This window comes from Coregonus clupeaformis, chromosome 16 (genome assembly GCF_020615455.1).
Source record: "Coregonus clupeaformis isolate EN_2021a chromosome 16, ASM2061545v1, whole genome shotgun sequence".
Taxonomy (NCBI): Eukaryota; Metazoa; Chordata; class Actinopteri; order Salmoniformes; family Salmonidae; genus Coregonus; species Coregonus clupeaformis.
The window spans coordinates 10697329-10721597 of NC_059207.1; the positions used below are offsets into that span (position 1 = coordinate 10697329).

The 24269-nt window shown below is 47.7% G+C and overlaps 1 protein-coding gene across 7 annotated transcripts; it reads right to left on the reverse strand.

The window, feature by feature from the left end:
* Positions 1-54: 54 nt before the first annotated feature.
* LOC121584417 (transducin-like enhancer protein 1) lies at positions 55-23748 on the reverse strand. 7 transcript variants are annotated; one of them, XM_041900282.2, is made up of 20 exons: positions 23055-23748; positions 22591-22691; positions 21999-22062; positions 19979-20023; positions 14861-14923; positions 14667-14741; positions 12056-12239; positions 11784-11800; positions 10100-10216; positions 9973-10026; positions 9594-9746; positions 9232-9370; positions 8563-8786; positions 8268-8344; positions 7907-8156; positions 7463-7710; positions 5598-5745; positions 4623-4773; positions 1092-1168; positions 55-901 (listed from the first exon to the last, which is right to left on the reverse strand). In XM_041900282.2, exons 1-20 carry the CDS (start codon positions 23076-23078, stop codon positions 794-796), a joined length of 2319 nt encoding a protein of 772 aa, XP_041756216.1. In that variant the 5' UTR covers positions 23079-23748; the 3' UTR covers positions 55-793. The 7 variants fall into 7 exon arrangements, with proteins under 7 accessions (XP_041756216.1, XP_041756221.1, XP_041756214.1 ...); XM_041900287.2 differs by having other exon boundaries at positions 56-901; positions 8563-8762; XM_041900280.2 differs by having other exon boundaries at positions 56-901; positions 14637-14741.
* Between the last annotated feature and the right edge of the window lie 521 nt (positions 23749-24269).

The window sequence follows — 24269 nt, forward strand, 5'->3', positions numbered from 1 at the left end:
GGGGGTCCCTGGGAAAGAAAAGGTTGAAGACCCCTGAACTAGACTATGCAGTCTGAATATAGGGCCTGTTGGATGGAAGGTCATGACCTTACTAATATAAGAACTAGAACGATACAGTTCACTACTTTGGAAGCCAGAGAAAAGACGTTTGTTCGAAACAAAGAACATTTATTGTCTAGTAATTTCATTCGATTTATATTAGCTAGCATTAAGACCATTTAGTGTTTTTCCTGGTTAGATTTTTTTCCATGTAAAAGACATACCAAACATTTCTGTTATTTCTAAAGCATTTACTGTAAGAAAAGAAATATATACACTTTTTTACAAACGCTCGACCGATAACAAAAAAACAAAGAGAATAAAACTGAACTAATCACACGATAGTGGACATGTAGGATGGGACACGGTACTAGGGTGAAAGGTCAGAGTGGGGGCTCATGTCTGGCAGAAAAGCAGGCTGGGGTCAGAGGTTAGGGGTCACAAAGGGTCGAGGTCACCAGGCCATTCACATTCTTTGTCTGTCAAAATAAAAACTACAACGCTGTTAATTCGGCATCTCTGAGGTTTCGGTCCGTCTTGCTGTCTGTCTGTCCATCAGTCATTGTTCTGGGGGCTCTGCCCATGGTAATGCATATAGAATGTTCTGTAGGATCAACTGACCCAGGGTCTGCTGTAGGACAGTAGAAAGGTCACATATATAGAATGCTCTGTAGGATCCCCTGACCCAGGGGAGATGTAGGACAGTAGAAAGCCACTTTGGTTTGTCAGTGGCCGACCCGCTCACTAGTGCAGTCTAGTAGATTACTTCATAGACAGTGGCCTTCTTATCTCCAGAACCTGTAACTATATACTTATCATCGACTGAGATGTCACAGCTAAGCACCGACGAAGACTCCTTCGACTACAGAAGCGGAGAGAGAGGTAGAGAGAGAACGAGAGAGAGGGAGGGAAAGAGAGGGGAGAAAGATATAGAGAGGGAAAGATTAGTGAAAGCTTAACACCCAGCCTTGACACAAGATCAATAAAATGTGTCGGTAGGTAGGCTGTCAGAGAGAACAGATGGTTGTCCAAGTGGACAGGTGTGTGTGTACCTGGAATATACTGGCTCCGTACGGTGTCCTCCACGCATTCAGCAGGTTATCCTTCCCTGTGCTCACAAACCATTTACCTGGAGGCAGAGAGAGAGAGCGAGGCAGCGAGAGGCAGAGAGCGAGAGAGGCAGAGAGCGAGAGAGGCAGAGAGCGAGAGAGAGAGAGGCAGAGAGAGAGAGAGGCAGAGAGAGAGAGAGGCAGAGAGCGAGAGAGGCAGAGAGCGAGAGAGAGAGCGAGAGAGAGAGAGGCAGAGAGCGAGAGGCAGAGAGCGAGAGAGAGAGAGGCAGAGAGCGAGAGAGAGAGAGGCAGAGAGCGAGAGAGGCAGAGGCAGAGAGCGAGAGAGGCAGAGGCAGAGAGCGAGAGAGGCAGAGGCAGAGAGCGAGAGAGGCAGAGGCAGAGAGCGAGAGAGGCAGAGAGCGAGAGAGGCAGAGAGAGGAAGAGAGAGAGAGAGAGAGAGAGGCAGAGAGAGAGAGAGAAAGAGGCAGAGGCAGAGAGAGCGAGAGAGAGAGAGGCAGAGGCAGAGGCAGAGAGAGAGAGAGAGAGGCAGAGAGCGAGAGAGAGAGGCAGAGAGCGAGAGAGAGAGGCAGAGAGCGAGAGAGAGAGAGAGGCAGAGAGCGAGAGAGGCAGAGGCAGAGAGCGAGAGAGGCAGAGAGAGAGAGAGAAAGAGGCAGAGGCAGAGAGAGCGAGAGAGAGAGAGAGGCAGAGGCAGAGAGAGAGAGAGAGAGAGAGAGAGGCAGAGAGCGAGAGAGGCAGAGAGCGAGAGAGAGAGAGGCAGAGAGCGAGAGAGAGAGAGGCAGAGAGAGAGAGAGGCGAGAGAGAGAGGCAGAGAGAGAGAGGCAGAGAGCGAGAGAGAGCGAGAGGCAGGGAGCGAGAGAGAGAGAGAGAGAGAGAGGCAGGGAGCGAGAGAGAGAGAGAGAGAGAGAGAGGCAGGGAGCGAGAGAGAGAGAGAGAGAGAGAGGCAGGGAGCGAGAGAGAGAGAGGGGCAGGGAGCGAGAGAGAGAGAGAGAGAGGCAGGGAGCGGAGAGAGAGAGAGGCAGGGAGCGAGAGAGAGAGAGAGAGGCAGGGAGCGAGAGAGAGAGAGAGAGAGAGAGGCAGGGAGCGAGAGAGAGAGAGAGAGAGAGAGGCAGGGAGCGAGAGAGAGAGAGAGAGAGAGGCAGGGAGCGAGAGAGAGAGAGAGAGAGAGAGGCAGGGAGCGAGAGAGAGAGAGAGAGAGAGAGAGGCAGGAGAGAGAGAGAGAGAGAGAGAGAGGCAGGGAGCGAGAGAGAGAGAGAGAGAGAGAGAGAGAGAGAGGCAGGGAGCGAGAGAGAGGTGAGTAATCGCTGTTCTGATGTCCAGAAGCTCTTTTCGATCATAAGAGCAGCAACATATGTTATACAGTGAGGGAAAAAAGTATTTGATCCCCTGCTGATTTTGTACGTTTGCCCACTGACAAAGACGTGATCAGTCTATAATTTTAATGGTAGGTTTATTTGAACAGTGAGAGACAGAATAACAACAAACAAATCCAGAAAAACAAATGTCAAAAATGTTATAAATTGATTTGCATTTTAATGAGGGAAATAAGTATTGGACCCCTCTGCAAAACATGACTTAGTACTTGGTGGCAAAACCCTTGTTGGCAATCACAGAGGTCAGACGTTTCTTGTAGTTGGCCACCAGGTTTGCACACATCTCAGGAGGGATTTTGTCCCACTCCTCTTTGCAGATCTTCTCCAAGTCGTTAAGGTTTCGGGGCTGACGTTTGGCAACTCGAACCTTCAGCTCCCCTCCACAGATTTTCTATGGGATTAAGGTCTGGAGACTGGCTAGGCCACTCCAGGACCTTAATGTGCTTCTTCTTGAGCCACTCCTTTGTTGCCTTGGCCGTGTGTTTTGGGTCATTGTCATGCTGGAATACCCATCCACGACCCATTTTCAATGCCCTGGCTGAGGGAAGGAGGTTCTCACCCAAGATTTGACGGTACATGGCCCCGTCCATCGTCCCTTTGATGCGGTGAAGTTATCCTGTCCCCTTAGCAGAAAAACACCCCCAAAGCATAATATTTCCACCTCCATGTTTGACGGTGGGGATGGTGTTCTTGGGGTCATAGGCAGCATTCCTCCTCCTCCACCAAACACGGCGAGTTTAGTTGATGCCAAAGAGCTCCATTTTGGTCTCATCTGACCACAACACTTTCACCCAGTTCTCCTCTGAATCATTCAGATGTTCATTGGCAAACTTCAGACGGGGATGTATATGTGCTTTCTTGAGCAGGGGGACCTTGCGGGCGCTGCAGGATTTCAGTCCTTCACGGCGTAGTGTGTTACCAATTGTTTTCTTGGTGACTATGGTCCCAGCTGCCTTGAGATCATTGACAAGATCCTCCCGTGTAGTTCTAGGCTGATTCCTCACCGTCCTCATGATCATTGCAACTTCACGAGGTGAGATCTTGCATGGAGCCCCAGGACGAGGGAGATTTACAGTTATTTTGTGTTTCTTCCATTTGCGAATAATCGCACCAACTGTTGTCACCTTCTCACCAAGCTGCTTGGCGATGGCCTTGTAGCCCATTCCAGCCTTGTGTAGGTCTACAATCTTGTCCCTGACATCCTTGGAGAGCTCTTTGGTCTTGGCCATGGTGGAGAGATTGGAATCTGATTGATTGATTGCTTCTGTGGACAGGTGTCTTCTATACAGGTAACAAGCTGAGATTAGGAGCACTCCCTTTAAGAGTGTGCTCCTAATCTCAGCTCGTTACCTGTATAAAAGACACCTGGGAGCCAGAAATCGTTCTGATTGAGAGGGGGTCAAATACTTATTTCCCTCATTTAAATGCAAATCAATTTATAACATTTTTGACATGCGTTTTTCTGGATTTTTTTGTTGTTATTCTGTCTCTCACTGTTCAAATAAACCTACCATTAAAATTAGACTGATCATTTCTTTGTCAGTGGGCAAACGTACAAAATCAGCAGGGGATCAAATACTTTTTTCCCTCACTGTACATCTCCGTTCAAAATGGAAAATGAACCACTGAGAAGCAAAACATTTCAGTTAGGAAGTGCCAATTTAACCCCAGGATACAGGGAGACAAAATACAGTGACACAGCCGTACACACAGTGACACAGCCGTACACACAGTGACACAGCCGTACACACAGTGACACAGCCGTACACACAGTGACACAGCCGTACACACAGTGACACAGCCGTACACACAGTGACACAGCCGTACACACAGTGACACAGCCGTACACACAGTGACACAGCCGTACACACAGTGACACAGCCGTACACACAGTGACACAGCCGTACACACAGTGACACAGCCGTACACACAGTGACACAGCCATATCAGACATTAAAGTTACTGTACACAGCTAACAAGAATAGGTCATACTTTGCGTTCCAAAATGGCACCCTATTCTTTTATAGTGCACTACTTTCTGACCAGAGCCCTATGGGCCATGTTCAAAAGTAGTGCACTACAAACGGAATAGGGTGCCATTTGAGACGCAGTCGTACACAGAGATCTGGAGACATGGTCTTACCACAGGAGGCAAACTGGAGGGAGAGCACACAGCTCTCGTGGAGGTGCAGCTGGTACTTGTCTGGCTTGGTGACATGGAGCACCTCTACGTTACTGCTCTCCATCCCCACTGCCAGCCACTCTCCCGTCGGACAGTACCCCAGAGAGAAGATCTAGACAAAGTCAAGGGCAGAGGGGAAAACCTCCTCAGTGTGTGGGAGAGAGAGAGTGAGCGTGAGAGTGTGTGTGTGTGTGTGTGTGTGTGTGTGTGTGTGTGTGTGTGTGTGTGTGTCAGTGATGAAGTGTTTAAAAAAATTAACTAGGTGGGTCAACACTGATTGCCGTTTGCGCTATTGAAAGAAAAGTATCGCTCGCTATATTTTCAATGCATTTTTTTTACGTAACAGGTGGGTAAATGCTGAGAGACCAGCTGATGTCTTGCACTAACCGCTAACCTCCAGGCCTTGTTTCAATAGCATCTCTGCTAGCACACAGCTGTGGCTAATGTAATAATAATAATATGCCATTTCGCAGACGCTTTTATCCAAAGCGACTTAGTCATGTGTGCATACATTTTTATGTATGGGTGGTCCCGGGGATCGAACCCACTACCCTAGCGTTACAACCGCCATGCTCTACCAATTGAGCTACAGAGGACCACAATGTCATGTAAATAACATGTAAACTAACAGAGGACTGCCCCACCTGCCACAACAAGCAACCCAGTCTTTTCCCCTTTACAATTCACTTCTTAGGTATTAAGCTAATAGCCTCCTGCTCCGGGCCAAACCTGTTAATACACTCTATTGTGCTGGCTATTGTAACCTGTGATATGTGATAAGTCCTGCATTACTATGGATACTCCTGTTACACAAAGACGTCCTAAACAACACACCGTTGCAAGGTGAAAATGAGCTGCGACCAAAGTGCATGAGATCTTTCGTCACCAGTGATGTGAGATGCCTGTGTGTGTGTGTGTGTGTGTGTGTGTGTGTACCTGTGAGGTGAAGTCGTGCTGCTGCAGCTGGCGTCCCTCCCTCAGGTCCCAGGATCGAACAGTGTTGTCCAGCCCCCCCGTCCACAGCTTGGTCCCATCGTTGGAGATGTCAATACAGCTGGCTCCGTCGGTGTGGCCCTGGAACTGCCTGCGGTGGACAACACACACATTAAAAACAGATATGTTATCAAATACTGTATGTGGTCCTGTGTGGCCCAGTTGGTAGAGCAAGGCGCTTGCAACGCCAAGGTTTGTGGGTTCAATTCCCGCTGGGGCCACCCATATCAAAATGTATGCATGCATGATTAAGTCGCTTTAGATAAAAGTATTTGCTAAATGGTATATTATATAAATTCATAACACGCTCAAATACACACACAAATGGTATACGACCCTCTCAAGCACACATGTAAATATACTGTACACTCAGAGATAAAACGTGAACATATACAGGTAACTGCCAAAATAAAGGAAACCCTAGAGTAATGTATAGAAAAGGAAACCCTAGAGTAATGTATAGAAAAGGAAACCCTGGAGTAATGTATAGAAAAGGAAACCCTAGAGTAATGTATAGAAAAGGAAACCCTAGAGTAATGTATAGAAAAGGAAACCCTAGAGTAATGTATAGAAAAGGAAACCCTAGAGTAATGTATAGAAAAGGAAACCCTAGAGTAATGTATAGAAAAGGAAACCCTAGAGTAATGTATAGAAAAGTCCAGTTGCCCAATATTTTGTCTACCATGGCTAGAAGAGATCTCAGTGACTTTGAAAGAGGGGTCTCAAAGGAGCATAGTGTGTGAGTGTCTGTCTCAGTTATCAGATCTCAACCCAATTGAACACTTATGGGAGATTCTGGAGCGGTGCCTGAGACAGCGTTTTCCACCACCATCAACAAAACACCAATGATGGAATTTACTGTGGAAGAATGATGTCGCATCCCTCCAATAGAGTTCCAGACACTTGTAGAATCTATGGCAAGGTGCATTGAAGCTGCTCTGGTGGCCCAATGCTAGAGGTTGACATGGGATCAGCACTCCGGCAGGAATGGGAGTGGGGGGGGGGTTAGAAATATGTCATGTGTGGAGCATTTCATCAATTAAGCTGTGTAGGCCTAATATATAGTGGACTTCATAAAAATAAAAAGCATTCCCCCCTCAACCCTCCCCACCCCACTTCAGTTGTAGCCAGTCACTACTTTACCTCAGAGGTCAACGTACATCAGAGAATGACGAAACATTCGAGAGAGGAATTGCAACGTCTTGTTGCAGCCAAGGACCCATCACTAACATTAGAGCCGTTGAAAAGGAAACAGCAATGTTTTAGCTAAATTTGATAGAGTTGTCTTTGCCGAGCAATTACACAACTGACTGACTGTGGTTGTTATCAGCTGTGTGTGCAGGGCAGGCTACCGTCATGAGCAGCAGCCATGTCTACTCACACACAGAGCAGCTAACGGAGAAAGTCATTTCTGCATGTAAAAATGAGCATGGGATGGGAGAGGGAAGTTCCGTGGTTATATAACTGCTGCGGGATCAGGACAGTACGGGAATTTTCTTTACAGGACAAGACGGGACAGGAATGAATTTTCACTCCCGTGTCAACCTCTACCCAACGCCCTATTAAGATGCTTTATGTTAGTGATTCCTTTATTTTGGCAGTTACCTGTACAAACATTCATGTGTATTCACTCAAGGAAAGAAGTTGCCCTTAACCACAGATCTAGGATCAGAGAACCCTACACTCAATCTTACCTTTAACCATTAGCGGGATATTACAATAGCCGACCCTGGACCTGTGGTTACTAAAGGCTATTAATTTCTACCTATTCCCTACTGGCCATGTATTCTCCTCCCAGTGTTCCTTACCTAACCAGGGTCTGGTTGTGCAGGTCCCAGACGGCGATGTTCCCGTCACTGCAGCAGGAGAAGCAGACCTTGGAGTCGGGGGAGATGGCCAGGGCGTAGCAGGCAGGGGCAGAGGAGGTCAGCTCCGCCTTGATGCGCGGGGTGGGCGTCGCCAGGTCCCAGATTGACAGCGTGCTGGCCTCGCCCCCCACAATGAGCGTCCGGCCGTCGGGGAGCAGCCGGCACGAGCGGATGTAGTTGTCTCGGTTCTGACACACACACACACACACACTTATTTTGGGCCTCTAATACACAAACGATGTAACAGTGGTGGGTAGGTGTATATTTAGAGCATGTGACAGATTTCTCTCTCAGACACCCCGGTGGGTTGGTTGGTGCACGATGCACCAACTGTGTGATTTTGGATAAAAGCATGTATATTGTGTGTGTGCGTGTAGCACTCACCAGGCAGTCCAGTTGGGACACGGGACTCTTGTTGCCAGGGTGACTGATGTCCCAGACCTTGACGCAGCCCTTGCCACCCGTGTAGACGTGGCGCGTGGGATTACTGATGGTGACGGCACACACCACCTCGCCGTGGTTCAGAGTGTTGATCTGGCGAGCATGGCGTGGGATGCCCGGGCCCACCAGGGCGTCCGGAGGGAAGGGCACCGGCTGCATCTGTCCATCGGCGCTAACGTGGAAAGAGTAGGCCCTGAGAGGAGGATGAGGTGAAGGAGGAAGAGGAGGGAAGGTGGAATTAAGGCATGGAATACATTTGAGATACAGTGAGCTCCAAAAGTATTCACTGTCCCCGCACACTCACGGTTTGCCTCCAGGGATGGCTGATAAGCTGGGGGGCATTCCAGGGACTCTCATGTGAGGATGAGGGTCAAAGCCCACCTGAGGGAGAACACAGAGAGAGGGATGAGTACACACTCATAAAGAGCCATGGGCACACACACACACACACACACACACACACCAGAGAAATGAGGTCAGTTGACACCGCATTGGGTCCTACGTGAACACAGACACTTAGCCGTTTAGACACACAATGAGCACAGATTATGGACTCAGATTGACTGAATAAGCGAACACTCGGCCACTCGGCCACCCACCATAGGGGAGCGTCCGTACGCGGCCGCAGCGACGGCAGCCGCAGCACTCATCTGGGGGGACATGTTGTGGAGGCCGGCGTATGCGGCGCCTGCCAGCTCCCCGTTCATGGCGGCGTGGGGAAGCATTCCGAAAGGCCCAGGGTACGACCCTGGCACCGCCAGCGGGGTCCGCAGACCAGCAGCTAAGGGGTACACAGGAGCTGTTGTCAGATGGGTTAAAAGAACTTGAACTGTATTCAGTCACGCCAAAACGCATCAAGGCATCATCAAGTTTTTGCTCTGTACTGAAAGCACTCCATCTTGAAAACTTGACTGCTGAAATGCATTGTATTAACAAAGGACCAATGAAAAAAAATACCAAAGGAGTGTAGAATCCCTAACAAAAACCAATGTATACTAGTAGGTTGCCTGTCCTATACATTCAACATTTTATTCATTTAGCAGACACTCTTCTCCAGAGCGACTTACAGGAGCAATTAGGTTTAAGTGCTTTGCTTTAGATGCACAGACAGATTTTTCACCATGCCGGCTCTGGGATTAGAACCAGCGACCTTTCAGTTACTGGCCAAACGCTCTTAATGCTAGGCTACCTGCCGCCTTATAGGCTGTTAGGAAGGGTTGGAAATGGCACCGAGGTCAATTCAAAGGTGTGACTTTTTTTCCTCTTACTAGGTGGGTGAGGTAGGTCCATGGAGGGGGGCTTGGATAGGCTTGGTCGGAGAGTGGGCGTGGCGCTGGGTCCTGGGGTGGCGTCTCCTCTGGGAGTAGGCGTGCTCGACTTCAGCCCAGGCGTACCCGGCTTATCACGCTGCCATGGAAACACACAGAGGCATTCGTTACCCAGATATCACACCATTAAAGAGAGAGACAAATTAAGAGATGGAATGAGAGAAAGAGGGTAAGAGATTATATATTTGCCGCTCTTTAGAGGGAAATGGGAAGGTCAATTGTGTGTGTTTCTGTGATCCAGCATTAAAGCCTTGTTTAGACATAATTGGGTTAGGTGTATTGAGAGCTTTGGCCACACCCACCATTCCCATCTCTTTGGACTTGAGGGAGGAAGAGCTTGCAGATGAGGCTGTGGAGGCGGGGCTACAGGAGGGGTCCTTCTTCAGGAGGCGTGTCTTGTCCAGCCCATTCTCCCTGGGGGATGGCAGGCGCGTTCCATGCGGGGAGGCAGGGTCCTGGGGGGGATAGGTTAATTCACACACTGACTCACTCAGCGCCCCACTTTCCCCCATGTGGAATAATAGTCTGCATCCTAAAGAGCACCCCATTTCCTATTTAGTGCACTACTTTTGACTAGGACCCATATGACATCCATAGAGTCTATCTATCTTTGAGCTATCTAGCGAGGCCTAACAGAACATCCATAGACAGGCATGTACACGTCAGAAAGACACACGTTACCTCATTGGAGACATCCACCACCAGGTTGTCATCACTCTTCTCCCCATCACTATCCTGTGGGGACAAACAGGGTGTCAGTCACCACACACACACACACACACACATCACCCTCACAGCTGCTGCTTACATAATGACTGGAGTCCTTGTCCTCCACTTTCCTCTTCTTGGTGTCGTTGGAGAATTCTGGTCCGTTGCGCCGCTTGTCTGAGTTCCGCAAACTGTCAGCAACCAGCAGGGTATTACTCTGCCAAAGACAGGAAGGGGGGGGTGAGGAAATAGCAGAAGACATGACATTCTACAGGCCACTCCTGGGTGAAGTTTCCCCTAGGTACAGATCCAGGATCAGCTTCCCTTCTCCCAATCCTAACCTTAACCATTAGTGGGGAAATCAGCATCTACATCAGGGCTCTCCAACCCTGTTCCTGGAGAGAGACCCTCCTGTAGGTTTTCACTCCAACCCTGTTCCTGGAGAGCTACCCTCCTGTAGGTTTTCACTCCAACCCTAATCTAGCGCACCTGATTCTAATAATTTGCTGGTTGATAAGCTGAATCAGGTTAGTTAAAACTGGGGTTGGAGTGAAAACCTACAGGAGTGTGTCTCAGAGCCCTAAACTACAGCACCTTCACCCTCCAGGCCAGGGGCAGGTGGGGCTGTCTGTCAGTCTTCAGTCACAGTAGTGGTGGTGGGCTGACACACGGCAGAGAAGACGCTGATTAGAGCAGTTCTGCCGCTTTATCAGTGCTCCCTCTCCTGGCCCTGTCCAGCTTTTACCACTGTAGCTAAAGGGCAGTGTGTGTGATTCACTTCCCCAACCCCCTCCCCTCCCCTGGCTCCCCTGACTAACAGATCCCATTGTGTGTGGATTAGCCCATCATGTTGGAGTCCATTTAGGCCTGACGCTGTCAATGAAATGTGCATCCAGGAGCCGCAGAAAACACACACAGAGGACCAATAGACAGGCAGGGCCAGGGGCCTCCTCCCCCCCAGCCAAAGGCTCCTTCACGCCCTGCCTCTCAGGGGAACATTATTTAAAGGCTTTAGAAAGCGCTGACCCACAAAACACAAGCAATTTCCCCACTGTCTCTCAGGTCATGACGCTCTAGCTCCCCCCCCCCCCCACCAGCAGCCGTATTAAACACAATGAGGCCCTTTAAGCGCAGGATCAGCAGAGTGGGGGGAGGGGCAATCTGCTCACTGAGGTGTTTAATACACACAACAATGCCGGGCAGTGGAGGGCGAGAGCTCCTGTTATTGTGTGTGTGTGTGCGTGTACACGTCTGTGTACGTGCGTGTGTGTGTGTGTGCCAGCTCTGCTAAAGCCCTCATTTGGAGAGCGAGCCAAACAGACCAGGGCAGATCCAGGCCAATCCAGTAACGGCAGGCAGACCAACACCCCAGCACCCTGCCATAATGTTAACCTCAGAGGAAAACACACACACACACACACACACACACACACACACTTAAAAGCCATGGATGCATGTCTAAATGTGTAAATGAAGGCCAGTTTGATGTGAGAATGAGGGAGGTGAATCAAAGCAAGGACGGTGGGTGGCACAGAGCTGTGTCTGTGTGTGAGAAAGATAGTGAGTGGGCTTAGGGAATGATTAGCAGGGGTTAAGATAAAAAGTGCTAAGGGGGAAACTAGATGGATTGTGCTTTGTGGTGCAAAGTAGCATCAGGTCCCCTAGCAACCAGGGACTAGTTGACTCTCTCGTATCATCTCATCTAGGAGGGGTATGATGCTTCATTTCAGGTATTTAGCTCGCGCTCGTCGAGGCTGCAGCCAGAGGTAACAGGAAGTACTTACTGTGCCTGGCTCTCGCTCTGTTCCCATAGCAACGATGACACACAGCATCAAGGTGTCGAGGACACCAGGGCGGCACGGAAAACACACGAAAAGAAATGGAGAGAAAAATAAAATAATTAGAATCCTGAGCCGTGCACTTGTTGTTTTCAGTATATTTATTATTAACAAACCCAATGATGACACAGTCCAGTCCGTTCTACTCTACTATGTGGGCGGGCCAGACAGACTCCTCCTCAGATGCAGGCCCAGCAACAAGGCCGGGTGGGTCTCACCTCTCAGGTGCTCGACCTCCACTGGGTGTTTCTTGTCCTCTTTGCTGGCCAGGTGGGGCGGCGGCGCCCCCAGGGCACTGGACAGGGCGAGCAGACTGGCCCCTCCCAAATGGGCCTGGTGGAGCCCCGCGGGGTGGGGGGTGAGGGGGACATGGGAGCCGTGCGCGTGGGACAGGTGCTGCTGCTACAGGAGAGAGGTGCAATCAATTACTAATCCAAAATCAATCAATATTCCCCAATCCACTTGAAAAGGGTGTCAATCAATACAACCAGCCATTAACAGACTGATGGAGCAGAGTGATCAATGTGAAAATCTAGAGGAATTCATGATCCTTCAGTGTTTCACCCAGAGCAGCTTTCTACGATGTGGCCTTCTCACAAATAATGGCAGAGCCATAAACCTCTCCCTTCAACACACACTCTATATTTCTAAACACACACACACAAATACTGAACAATACTGACAGCTGGGATCACAGCCCAGAGCCTGAAGAGGGAGGGAGGAGGGGGTTGGAGAGCCCCAGCTGCTGCCTGCGGGCCAGGCAGGGAGGGCGGGAGGGGGGGCTCTGGTGGATTGGGGGCGTTTAGCTGTCAGGTCTCGGTCTCTTTCACACCAAATCAGGCGCTCGTCTGAGCGTGAAATGCCTTTGTGTTCCAAAACATCATTATTGCGTCTTCAGACAGTAGCCGCAGGAATCAAACCTCTGAGATTTGCCGCGGGGGAGAGGGGGAGGGAGGGTCTCAGCAGGAGAGTGGGGGAGGGGCGGTGGTGAAGGTCAACCCTCCTCTTTATCTCTAATTGACTAAGCCACCCCACCCCACCCCCCCACCCCTAAGAACCACAGGAGAGAGACGCCACAGCACTCTAACCCCATACCTACTCTTTCACAGTGTTAATCCCTAGGCTTGCCCGCCAAACACACACACATACCACCGAGCCCTTGTTCGATGTGCCAAAACAGCATGGCAAAGGGCGCTCAATCGCTCGCGCCCACACACACACACACACACACACACACACACACACCTCCCCCCACTGGTGAGAGTAAATGGAGGGGAAGTATTGGTGGAGGCGGGGGGAGCCTATGTGTCAGGGGGTGTTAGGGTGAGCCGGAGAGGGAGCAGGGAGGGTGTCCATGCTTCATTACACTCATTTAACACACACAAACACGTTGACTGACAGCTTGGTGGGGGGGACCAGACTCTCAAACCCACTTTATACACTCTGGAATCCTGCAATTAAGACTCAAATGGCAACCGCCACAGCCATCAAACCCACCTCACCCACCACCTCCCCCCTCTTCCAAAGCCTCACAGAACCGTTGAGAAAATCCAAACAGCCAACACACAGCAGCAGCTACACATGTTGTTATGGTTACCAAACACAGCAGCAGCTACACATGTTGTTATGGTTACCAAACACAGCAGCAGCTACACATGTTGTTATGGTTACCAAACACAGCAGCAGCTACACATGTTGTTATGGTTACCAAACACAGCAGCAGCTACGCATGTTGTTATGGTTACCAAACACAGCAGCAGCTACGCATGTTGTTATGGTTACCAAACACAGCAGCAGCTACGCATGTTGTTATGGTTACCAAACACAGCAGCAGCTACGCATGTTGTTATGGTTACCAAACACAGCAGCAGCTACGCATGTTGTTATGGTTACCAAACACAGCAGCAGCTACGCCTGTTGTTATGGTTACCAAACACAGCAGCAGCTACACCTGTTGTTATGGTTACCAAACACAGCAGCAGCTACACCTGTTATGGTTACCAAACACAGCAGCAGCTACACGTGTTGTTATGGTTACCAAACACAGCAGCAGCTACACATGATGTTATGGTTACCAAACACAGCAGCAGCTACGCATGTTGTTATGGTTACCAAACACAGCAGCAGCTACGCATGTTGTTATGGTTACCAAACACAGCAGCAGCTACGCATGTTGTTATGGTTACCAAACACAGCAGCAGCTACGCATGTTGTTATGGTTACCAAACACAGCAGGAGCTACGCCTGTTGTTATGGTTACCAAACACAGCAGCAGCTACACCTGTTGTTATGGTTACCAAACACAGCAGCAGCTACACCTGTTGTTATGGTTACCAAACACAGCAGCAGCTACACCTGTTATGGTTACCAAACACAGCAGCAGCTACACGTGTTGTTATGGTTACCAAACACAGCAGCAGCTACACATGATGTTATGGTTACCAAACACAGCAGCAGCTACGCATGTTGTTATGGTTACCAAACACAGCAGCAGCTACGCATGTTGTTATGGTTACCAAACACAGCAGCAGCTACATGTTGTTATGGTTACCAAACACAGCAGCAGCTACGCATGTTGTTATGGTTACCAAACACAGCAGCAGCTACACATGTTGTTATGGTTACCAAACACAGCAGCAGCTACACATGTTGTTATGGTTACCAAACACAGCAGCAGCATATCCTGATAAAGAACTGTCACAGACATGTCGACATTTCACTAATAGCATGTCACACATACACACACACACACAGTACACACACACACAGACAAAGGAAGTTGCAGTAGAGTGTATTTACAGTGGGTGGTAGACCGGGAAGTCCCCGTACCCCAATGATGGCGTTGAGTTCAGCCATGGTGACCTGCTTGGCTCTCTCTACCGCCTGGACCACCTGCTGCTGGTGCTGCATGGGCACACAGTTACACACAGCGTTACGCACAGCGTTACGCACAGCGTTACACACGTAATATCCTGGGCCTACTACACGAAATGAATTGACTACATACAAGCACACACACTTACCTCCTGTGAGAGGAAGGGGATGACTTGTGCACAGATGGTGTTGAGCCTCTTGGCAATCTCTGTCTGTTGAAGAGTAGAGAGAGGATGGACGGATCAGTATGGGTAGTGCAGTGACCATCACAGCTTAGAAGATACATCCAGCAGTGCCTAGGGGCCGTCGGATCTAAAAACATTCCCGATTGTATTCACACAGCCATGTGCAGGTCAACTCCAGCTGGGGTTTATTCATTAGTGCACACCGTAGCAAAACATTTTGAAATCGAGAGTTTCTTACTGGACTAGTTCAGGTATGTCCCTCCCCGTTTGGTTCCTAATGAATACACCCCAGGTCAACTGCACCCGATATCCTATATACAGTGGGGAGAACAAGTATTTGATACACTGCCGATTTTGCAGGTTTTCCTACTTACAAAGCATGTAGAGGTCTGTAATTTTTATCATAGGTACACTTCAACCGTCAGAGACGGAATCTAAAACAAAAATCCAGAAAATCACATTGTATGATTTTTAAGTAATTAATTTGCATTTTATTGCATGACATAAGTATTTGATCACCTACCAACCAGTAAGAATTCCGTCTCTCACAGACCTGTTAGTTTTTCTTTAAGAAGCCCTCCTGTTCTCCACTCATTACCTGTATTAACTGCACCTGTTTGAACTCGTTACCTGTATAAAAGACACCTGTCCACACACTCAATCAAACAGACTCCAACCTCTCCACAATGGCCAAGACCAGAGAGCTGTGTAAGGACATCAGGGATAAAATTGTAGACCTGCACAAGGCTGGGATGGGCTACAGGACAATAGGCAACCAGCTTGGTGAGAAGGCAACAACTGTTGGCGCAATTATTAGAAAATGGAAGAAGTTCAAAATGACGGTCAATCACCCTCGGTCTGGGGCTCCATGCAAGATCTCACCTCGTGGGGCATCAATGATCATGAGGAAGGTGAGGGATCAGCCCAGAACTACACGGCAGGACCTGGTCAATGACCTGAAGAGAGCTGGGACCACAGTCTCAAAGAAAACCATTAGTAACACACTACGCCATCATGGATTAAAATCCTGCAGCGCACGCAAGGTCCCCCTGCTCAAGCCAGCGCATGTCCAGGCCCGTCTGAAGTTTGCCAATGACCATCTGGATGATCCAGAGGAGGAATGGGAGAAGGTCATGTGGTCTGATGAGACAAAAATAGAGCTTTTTGGTCTAAACTCCACTCGCCGTGTTTGGAGGAAGAAGAAGGATGAGTACAACCCCAAGAACACCATCCCAACCGTGAAGCATGGAGGTGAAAACATCATTCTTTGGGGATGCTTTTCTGCAAAGGGGACAGGACGACTGCACTGTATTGGGGGGAGGATGGATGGGGCCATGTATCGCGAGATCTTGGCCAACAACCTCCTTCCCTCAGTAAGAGCATTGAAGATGGGTCGTGGCTGGGTCTTCCAGCATGACAACGACCCGAAACACACAGCCAGGGCAACTAAGGAGTGGCTCCGTAAGAAGCATTCCTAGCCAGTCTCCAGAGCTGAACCCAATAGAAAATCTTTGGAGGGAGCTGAAAGTCCGTATTGCCCAGCGACAGCCCCGAAACCTGAAGGATCTGGAGAAGGTCTGTATGGAGGTGTGGGCCAAAATCCCTGCTGCAATGTGTGCAAACCTGGTCAAGACCTACAGGAAACGTATGATCTCTGTAATTGCAAACAAAGGTTTCTGTACCAAATATTAAGTTCTGCTTTTCTGATGTATCAAATACTTATGTCATGCAATAAAATGCAAATTAATTACTTAAAAATCATACAATGTGATTTTCTGGATTTTTGTTTTTTAGATTCCGTCTCTCACAGTTGAAGTGTACCTATGATAAAAATTACAGACCTCTACATGCTTTGTAAGTAGGAAAACCTGCAAAATCGGCAGTGTATCAAATACTTGTTCTCCCCACTGTATATATGATTAAATATCGTGATATTTGACATTGACAATATAGCGTGATGGTTAAGACTATACTCTATTTGAACTTTACAAATTCAAACTGTGCAGTTTTATCAGATAGGCTGTATTAATATGTTGAAAATAAAGTCTAAATGAATTAACTAAGCCTTCTTTTTTTGTCATACTAAGATTATTTAAAGCTGCAATATGTAACTTTTTGGGCAATCCTACCATATTCAAATAGAAATGTGAGTTATAGGTCTGTCATTCTCATTGAAAGCAAGTCTAAGAAGCAGTATATCTGTTCTATGTGTGCTAGTTCTATGCTTCCCATTCTTAAGTTTAATCTTTGCGTCTTTTACTTTTGGTTTTGTACACCAGCTTCAAACAGCTGAAAATACAATATTTTTGGTTATGGAAAATATATTTCACAGCGGTTTAGATGGTACAATGATTCTCTACACTATACTTGCTTATTTTGTCACATAAACTGACGTTTTAGCAACCAGGAAATAGTGGAGCGATCATAGTAATGAGAATGCGACTATAATATCGTAAATAAAAACAAACATTTGAATTATTTAGTCATTAACATTGCAAAACGATTATATCGAATATCGTATATTTGGAGAAGCATATCGTAGAAGAGGTCTGCTCAAATATTGCCCAACCCTAGTGTGTATGTAATGCTGGAGAGTTGCTGAAGGATAGCCAGACTTTCAGGACCAACTGCCGCTATCTGTCAAGATATAGGATCAATGCACACTGCAATCTTGGTCCAGGTCTCTCTTGAAAAATATATGTTTTTATCTCATTGAGACCAACCAAGTTAAATAAAGGCTAAATAAAATGTTAAAAAGTCAATATGGGTATGAGTTGCTCCATAAACAATTCACTGGAGAGAGGGCTAGTTAACAGCTTGCTGCCTGCCACAGTTCTCAGAAAACACATGACCACCATACACACACATTGCAATGAATCATACCGAGGCTCCTGCCTTGCTATCATGTTAGCCTTAGATTAAGTTTCCCCCTCTGCCTCGCTCCTATTCCCATCGGCGCTTTAAGATAATCTCATCACTCCTAATTTCATTTGGTCCCACTCATATCCATGGCTGGGCATCCGGCCCCCGGAGGTGACTGCGATTGGCTGGATACCCTATACCCCCACGGAGGCAGCAAATCAGATGATGCAGCTCAAATTACATATCGCCCAATCAAATTGATCTGAGGCGGGTCAGGGTGCAGGGGGAATTAGAGGAGCCTCCGAACGCACTAATAGGACATCACACACCCCCATTTTCTTTTGAAAAGCGAGTGAGAAATGGAGTCAGGGCCCAGGGGCCGTATGTATCAAGCTTCTCAGAGCAGGAGTGCTGACCTAGATCAGACGCTTGATACATACAGATCTCCATGATATCAGATGCAGGCTACATTATCAGAAGAGTTCCTCCAGCCAATCTTCTAGCAGCCCAGCCATTGGCCCCGTCCTCACCGGCTTACCGTTAGCACACCTGCTGCTGCCTGCTGTCTAGCTCCTAGAACCACAGCAGCTCGCCCAGAATACGCCTGTGAGCCAAGAAAATACCTGCTTCTCCCACTGTGCTTTTCCAGAAGGGAAGCAGCATCTCTGAGGGGTATTCTTAGCCGGCAGATAGGTGCTGCAGGCCGGGAATAGGCTGAGTTCCAAGACACATTGGGCTAAACCCACAGGAGAGTGTTAACAGGGATTCATTAAGGAACGGTTAAGGGAATCATTGCGTGACTCAGAGCCTGGGGCCCAAGTGGGTCAGAGGAGCCAGGAAATCAATGGACCAATAAAAGTCACTCACCTCGCCTGTCTCTTACCCAACCACACCCCAGAAGACAGACATCATGGTGGTTATCACACATGCCAGGGGCTTACAATGAAAGGACGGCCTTTGGTCATGTAGCAGACTTCTGCTCTGATTCTGAACAATAACACTAACTAGTGTGTTCAACTACGGTAGTAGGAGACACGACGAACCGCACATTGAAATCACGGCGAGTTGTCGAGTCATCAGCTAGGATAACAGTGACGAGGGCCTGCAGGTCTGAGGGCGTGACCTGAGCAACAGGGTTCTGCCAGGTGGCAAGAGAGAGAGAGAGAGAGAGAGCCCTACAGGGACTAGGACATGTTGAATGCCAGATCCACCCTGAACCCTGAACCCCCAGGCACTTCTGGATCTGTAATACACCTGAGGACTGGATAGGCTAAACTTCCCCCTAGCCTATCAGAGGGCAAGATGGAGCTAGGCCTAATACCATACTGCTTCATGAAACCTGAATCAATCCGTTAAGGTCTACGTGCGTAGGTGTAGAGGTTAAGGTTAGGTTTGGAATTCAGCCCCAATACCCTAATAAGAGCAGCAGGAGAATGGGTCGGCACTCCACTCCACTCTCCTCCAACTCCATTCAATCAGGCAGCGGAGCAGACAGAAGGGAGGCTCCAAGGGGAGGCCCTATTAGGCCTGGGGCTGGAGTAGCCAGAGCAACTGGCTACGGTGTGGCGGGGCAGGGATACAGCACTCACAATACGACACTCTACAGAGACAATGAGCAGAAATGGCATCTCCCCCACAATAGGAGGCATGCATTACTATCAGAACGAGAGGGGAGAGAGACAGAGGGAAAGAGAGATGGAAAGACAGAGGGAAAGAGAGAGCTAGAACACACATAATCCTTCCTCAGCAAACCACCCAGGCTATTCCACCTCCAATTTCCTCTGTCCTGACCAATCGATTTCTGTGGTAATTACTGGTAAATGCTGTGAGCCAGAGTGCTCTGTTCCTGTGGGGCAAGCTGGTGTGTGTGTGTGTGTGTGTGTGTGTGTGTGTGTGTGTGTGTGTATATATCGAGGAAGAGTGCTCCTCTGCATTTTCTCGATAAAGGGCTCTGTGATTGATTCCTATGCCCTCCCCAGCCCAGCCTCTTCAATGCAATAAAACAGGCTACTCCCCCAGACAGTACCAATCAATCAACAGAGTAATTCATCCTGCCTCTGGGCTCGTACCACCAGGTCTAACTAGAGAGAGAAACAGAGCACCATCCATCACTAATGAACCCTCACTCTAACACAACTTCCCTGGCAGGCTAAAAGCCCATTCCCTGCGTGAACACACACACTATAGGAAAGAGTAAGAGCGAGTGTGAGCAAGGCTTACCTGTTTGTGCATTTCAATGTTCAGCCCGTAAGACATTTCATAGTACTGTGGATGACAGAGTTGTAATCATTAGGATAACAGTATATTTCCCTTTCCTACATCTCAAAGTAGTCTGCTTATTGGAGAGGGCTAGTTAACAGCTTTACCTCTTCAAAGAGTATCGTAAGGCATCTCAGTCAGTCTCCCCCCACTTGTGTTTTTCTACTGGCACTAACTTGGCTGATAAGTTCTTTGAGGAAAAATGTACTTACTACAACTGTGATATGTGGTTGTCTCACCTAGCTACTTAAGATGAATTCCCTAACTGTAAGTCACTCTGGATAAGGGCATCTGCTAAACGACTAAAATGTAAAAAGGACAAAACAACCTCAGAATGTTGATGTACAGTACCAGTCAAAAGTTTGGACACACCTACTCATTCCAGAGTTTCTTTATTTTTACTATTTTCTACATTGTAAAATAATAGTGAAGACATCAAAACTATGAAATAACACATATGGAATCATGTAGTAATGAAAAAAAGTGTTAAATCAAAATATATTTGAGATTTTTCAAAGTAGCCACCCTTTGCCTTGATGATAGCCTTGTACACTCTTGGCATTCTCTCAACCAGCTTCATGAGGTAGTCACCTGGAATGCATTTCAATTAACAGGTGTGCTTTGTTAAAAGTTAATTTGTGGAATTTCTTTCCGTTTGAGACAATCAGTTGTGTTGTGACAAGGTAGGGGTGGTATACAGAAGATAGGCCTATTTGGTAAAAGACCAAGTCCATATTATGGAAAGAACAGCTCAAATAAGCAAAGAGAAACGACAGTCCATCATTACTTTAAGACATGAAGGTCAGTCAATACGGAACATTTCAAGAACTTTGAAAGTTTCTTCAAGTGCAGTCGCAAAAACCAAAGCGCTATGATGAAACTGGCTCTCATGAGGACCGCCATAGGAAAGGAATACCCAGAGTTACCTCTGCTGCAGAGGATAAGTTCATTAGATTTACCTCAGAAATTGCAGCCCAAATAAATGCTTCACAGAGTTCAAGTAACATACACATCTCAACATCAACTGTTCAGAGGAGACAGCGTGAATCAGGCCAACATTGTCGAATTGCTGCAAAGAAACCACTACTAAAGGACACCAATAAAAAGAAGAGACTTGCTTGGGCCAAGAAACATGAGCAATGGACATTAAACCGGTGGAAATCTGTCCTTTGGTCTGATGAGTCCAAATTTGAGATATTTGGTTCCAACCGCCGTGTCTTTGTGAGACGCAGAGTAGGTGAACGGATGATCTCCGCATGTGTGGTTCCCATCATGAAGCATGGAGGAGGTAATGTGATTGTGTGGGGGTGCTTTGCTGGTGACACTGTCAGTGATATATTTAGAATTCAAGGCACACTTAACCAGCATGGCTACCACAGCATTCTGCAGCGATACGCCATCCCATCTGGTTTGCACTTAGCGGGACTATAATTTGTTTTTCAACAGGACAATGACCCAACACACCTCCAGGCTGTGTAAGGGCTATTTGACCAATAAGGAGAGTGATAGAGTGCTGCATCAGATGACCTGGCTCAGCATATGTGGGAACTCCTTCAAGACTGTTGGAAAAGCATTCCAGGTGAAGCTGGTTGAGAGAATGCCAAGAGTGTGCAAAGCTGTCATCAAGGCAAAGGGTGGCTACTTTGAAGAATCTCAAATATAAATTATATTTTGATTTGTTTAACACTTTTATGGTTACTACATGATTCCATGTGTTATTTCATAGTTTTGATGTCTTCACTATTATTCTACAATGTAGAAAATAGTAAAAATAAAGAAAAACTCTTGAATAAGTAGGTGTGTCCAAACCTTTGACTGGTACTGTATATATTGAGATAATGTAGTGGAAATCAATGTGTGTGTGTGTGTGGGCGTAGGCCTGTTTATGTGTGTAAGTTGACAGTATGCTTGCAATGTGGCAATAGTATATTTCCAGACAGTGGTAGTGCGTTAACATCTAGGGTGTGTTATTTGGACTCACCATAACATAGTGCCTCTGCATCTCTGTCTTCTCACTGGCCAGCTTCTCACACTCCAGTTTCAAACTGCCGAGGACAGACACACTATCAAAATAAAACAGGACGCCACATAGCCACCACCACCAATCCTGAACCCGTACCCAGAAGACATTCCAAATGTAGTTCAGATAAACGTATCTAATATGGCCTATAGGGCAGAGGGGCATGGTCTGGAAAACCTCTTGGAATCATGCAAGACCAATATTTGTTTACCTGCTGCATGGGCCATTAAGATGTTCTAGGTCATATGGCTATAATAGCAGCAGTCTAGCCTACTGCCTGCTACTGTTATCATGCAGGGCATTTCATCACTCTCCTCTCCCCCTCCCCACTCCCACATATGGCAACATGCACAGTTGCACACATGGGAAAATAAGAGGTGATTTATGAAAATCTGACCCCCAACTCTACCCTCTGGCTTAAACACATCAGCATGGCTTAGACCTACCACAGTCTGAGCACAAAAAGTTTGACATCTTGGCCTCTGAGTTTATCGGGGTGGGTTGGTTGTGTGTGTGTGGGTCTTGTGAGTGTGTGTGGTTAACAGCCACTCACCTGTGGTACTGGGCTTGGAGGAACTGGAACTCCTCTTTGATGCGGTCCAGTGACTCTGGAATGGTGAATTTGAAAGGTTGGCCCGGGGCCTGGTGGGGCGTCTACCAAAATAAAAAAGGCACATCACTCAATACCTGACCGTTTGTTTCTGCATTTCATTAAACATTTAAAAGACGTTAGATGTAGGCTAATTAGCAGTGAATTACACAAAACACCAATACAGCATCCAAGTGCGATGTGCGCCCAGCCCCAATTACTGGGAGTGCATCATGTTAAACTCATTACAGAACTGTTACAGGCTGACAGCCGCTAAGCCAAAGACAAACAAAGGAGCTTCGCCCGACATCCGCGACCGACCCGCCATCGCCGGCATACAGGGCTTTACAGATGGGCAAATGGTTCGACGTGACAAATGAGTGCAGAGAACCTGCGGATGGGGGATGCGTTTCACTGGCCAACCTTACCGGGTGTCGACCCTGGGGGAACATCGTTCTACCTCCGCAGATGTCCTCTTCCTAAAAAACCGTCTGGTATCAAAATAGGGACCGGCGTGGGGATGCTCCAGTTTACGATAAATGCATCCTAGGTCCTTCCGAGACTGGCCGTAAAATGACACAAAACGTCCGACCGTTTGTCCTCCTAGATCTCCGTTCAACTCCTCAACAGCGGTGCTCCGGCGACTGATGCGCGGAAGATTACCTTTCTCTTTCTTTACTCCAGCATACGACCATGTATCAACCGTAAAAACAAGGGAGACGGGTCATCCAGAGGAGAAAAAAAGAGTAGTCGTCCTCTGTTGTAGGCTGTGTGATCCTGTCCACACAGCAATATCCGAAACTCCAGTTGTAGTCAACAGAGCCAAGACCACAACGCGCTCAGTGAAGAAGGGTAGGCTACTAGAACAAATCCACAGAAGTTAATTGTAATGAAGAGTTCCCACTTGACTTGCCGTGGGAGCTTGTGGTGAATGCTCAGCATAAATTACTATTCGTATCTGAAGAATAGCCTGTACTCGATGAAACGTGAGATTAGAAAATACTTCAGTCTAAGAAAGGTTTCGTAAGGGGAAAATGTTGTTAGTTTAGAAAATAACGACTCCCACTATCAGCGCAACAATGTAGCGTCAAGCCTCGCTTTACCCCAATGGCAACTTTCTCACGCGGTTTCACACTCCCCCAGCTAACCAGAAAAGGAACTGCCCCCGAAAATGTGCACGGGCCAATAGAGATTGTCTTTCCACGTGGGATAATGACGCATTATGTAGAATCCACCAATAGATTTCCTCTAAATGGTTTCAAGTCTGTCGATTATTTTGAGCAACACAGACACCAGCCAATCCGAGTGACGGTTAGGTTTAGCGAGGAGTGCAGCACAAGGTGGCTAGTGTACTGGAGAGTGACAGATCTCGGCTGTCAATCAAAGTAACGTGGTGACATTAGCGGTCCTTAAAGACACACACACACACACACACACACACACACACACACACACACACACAAATAAACTATTCCATTAAAGATATTTTGTATCACTGCCCTTTCCCCTGCTATAGTTATGTGTTTTGAAAAGGACAACTCCTGTGTAAAATAATTCCAGGTTATCCTGTAGGTTCAGCATGGGAACCCATGGCTTCCTGTCCTGTCCTGTCCTGTGCAAGGCTCCAAGAGTGCGGTGACCTG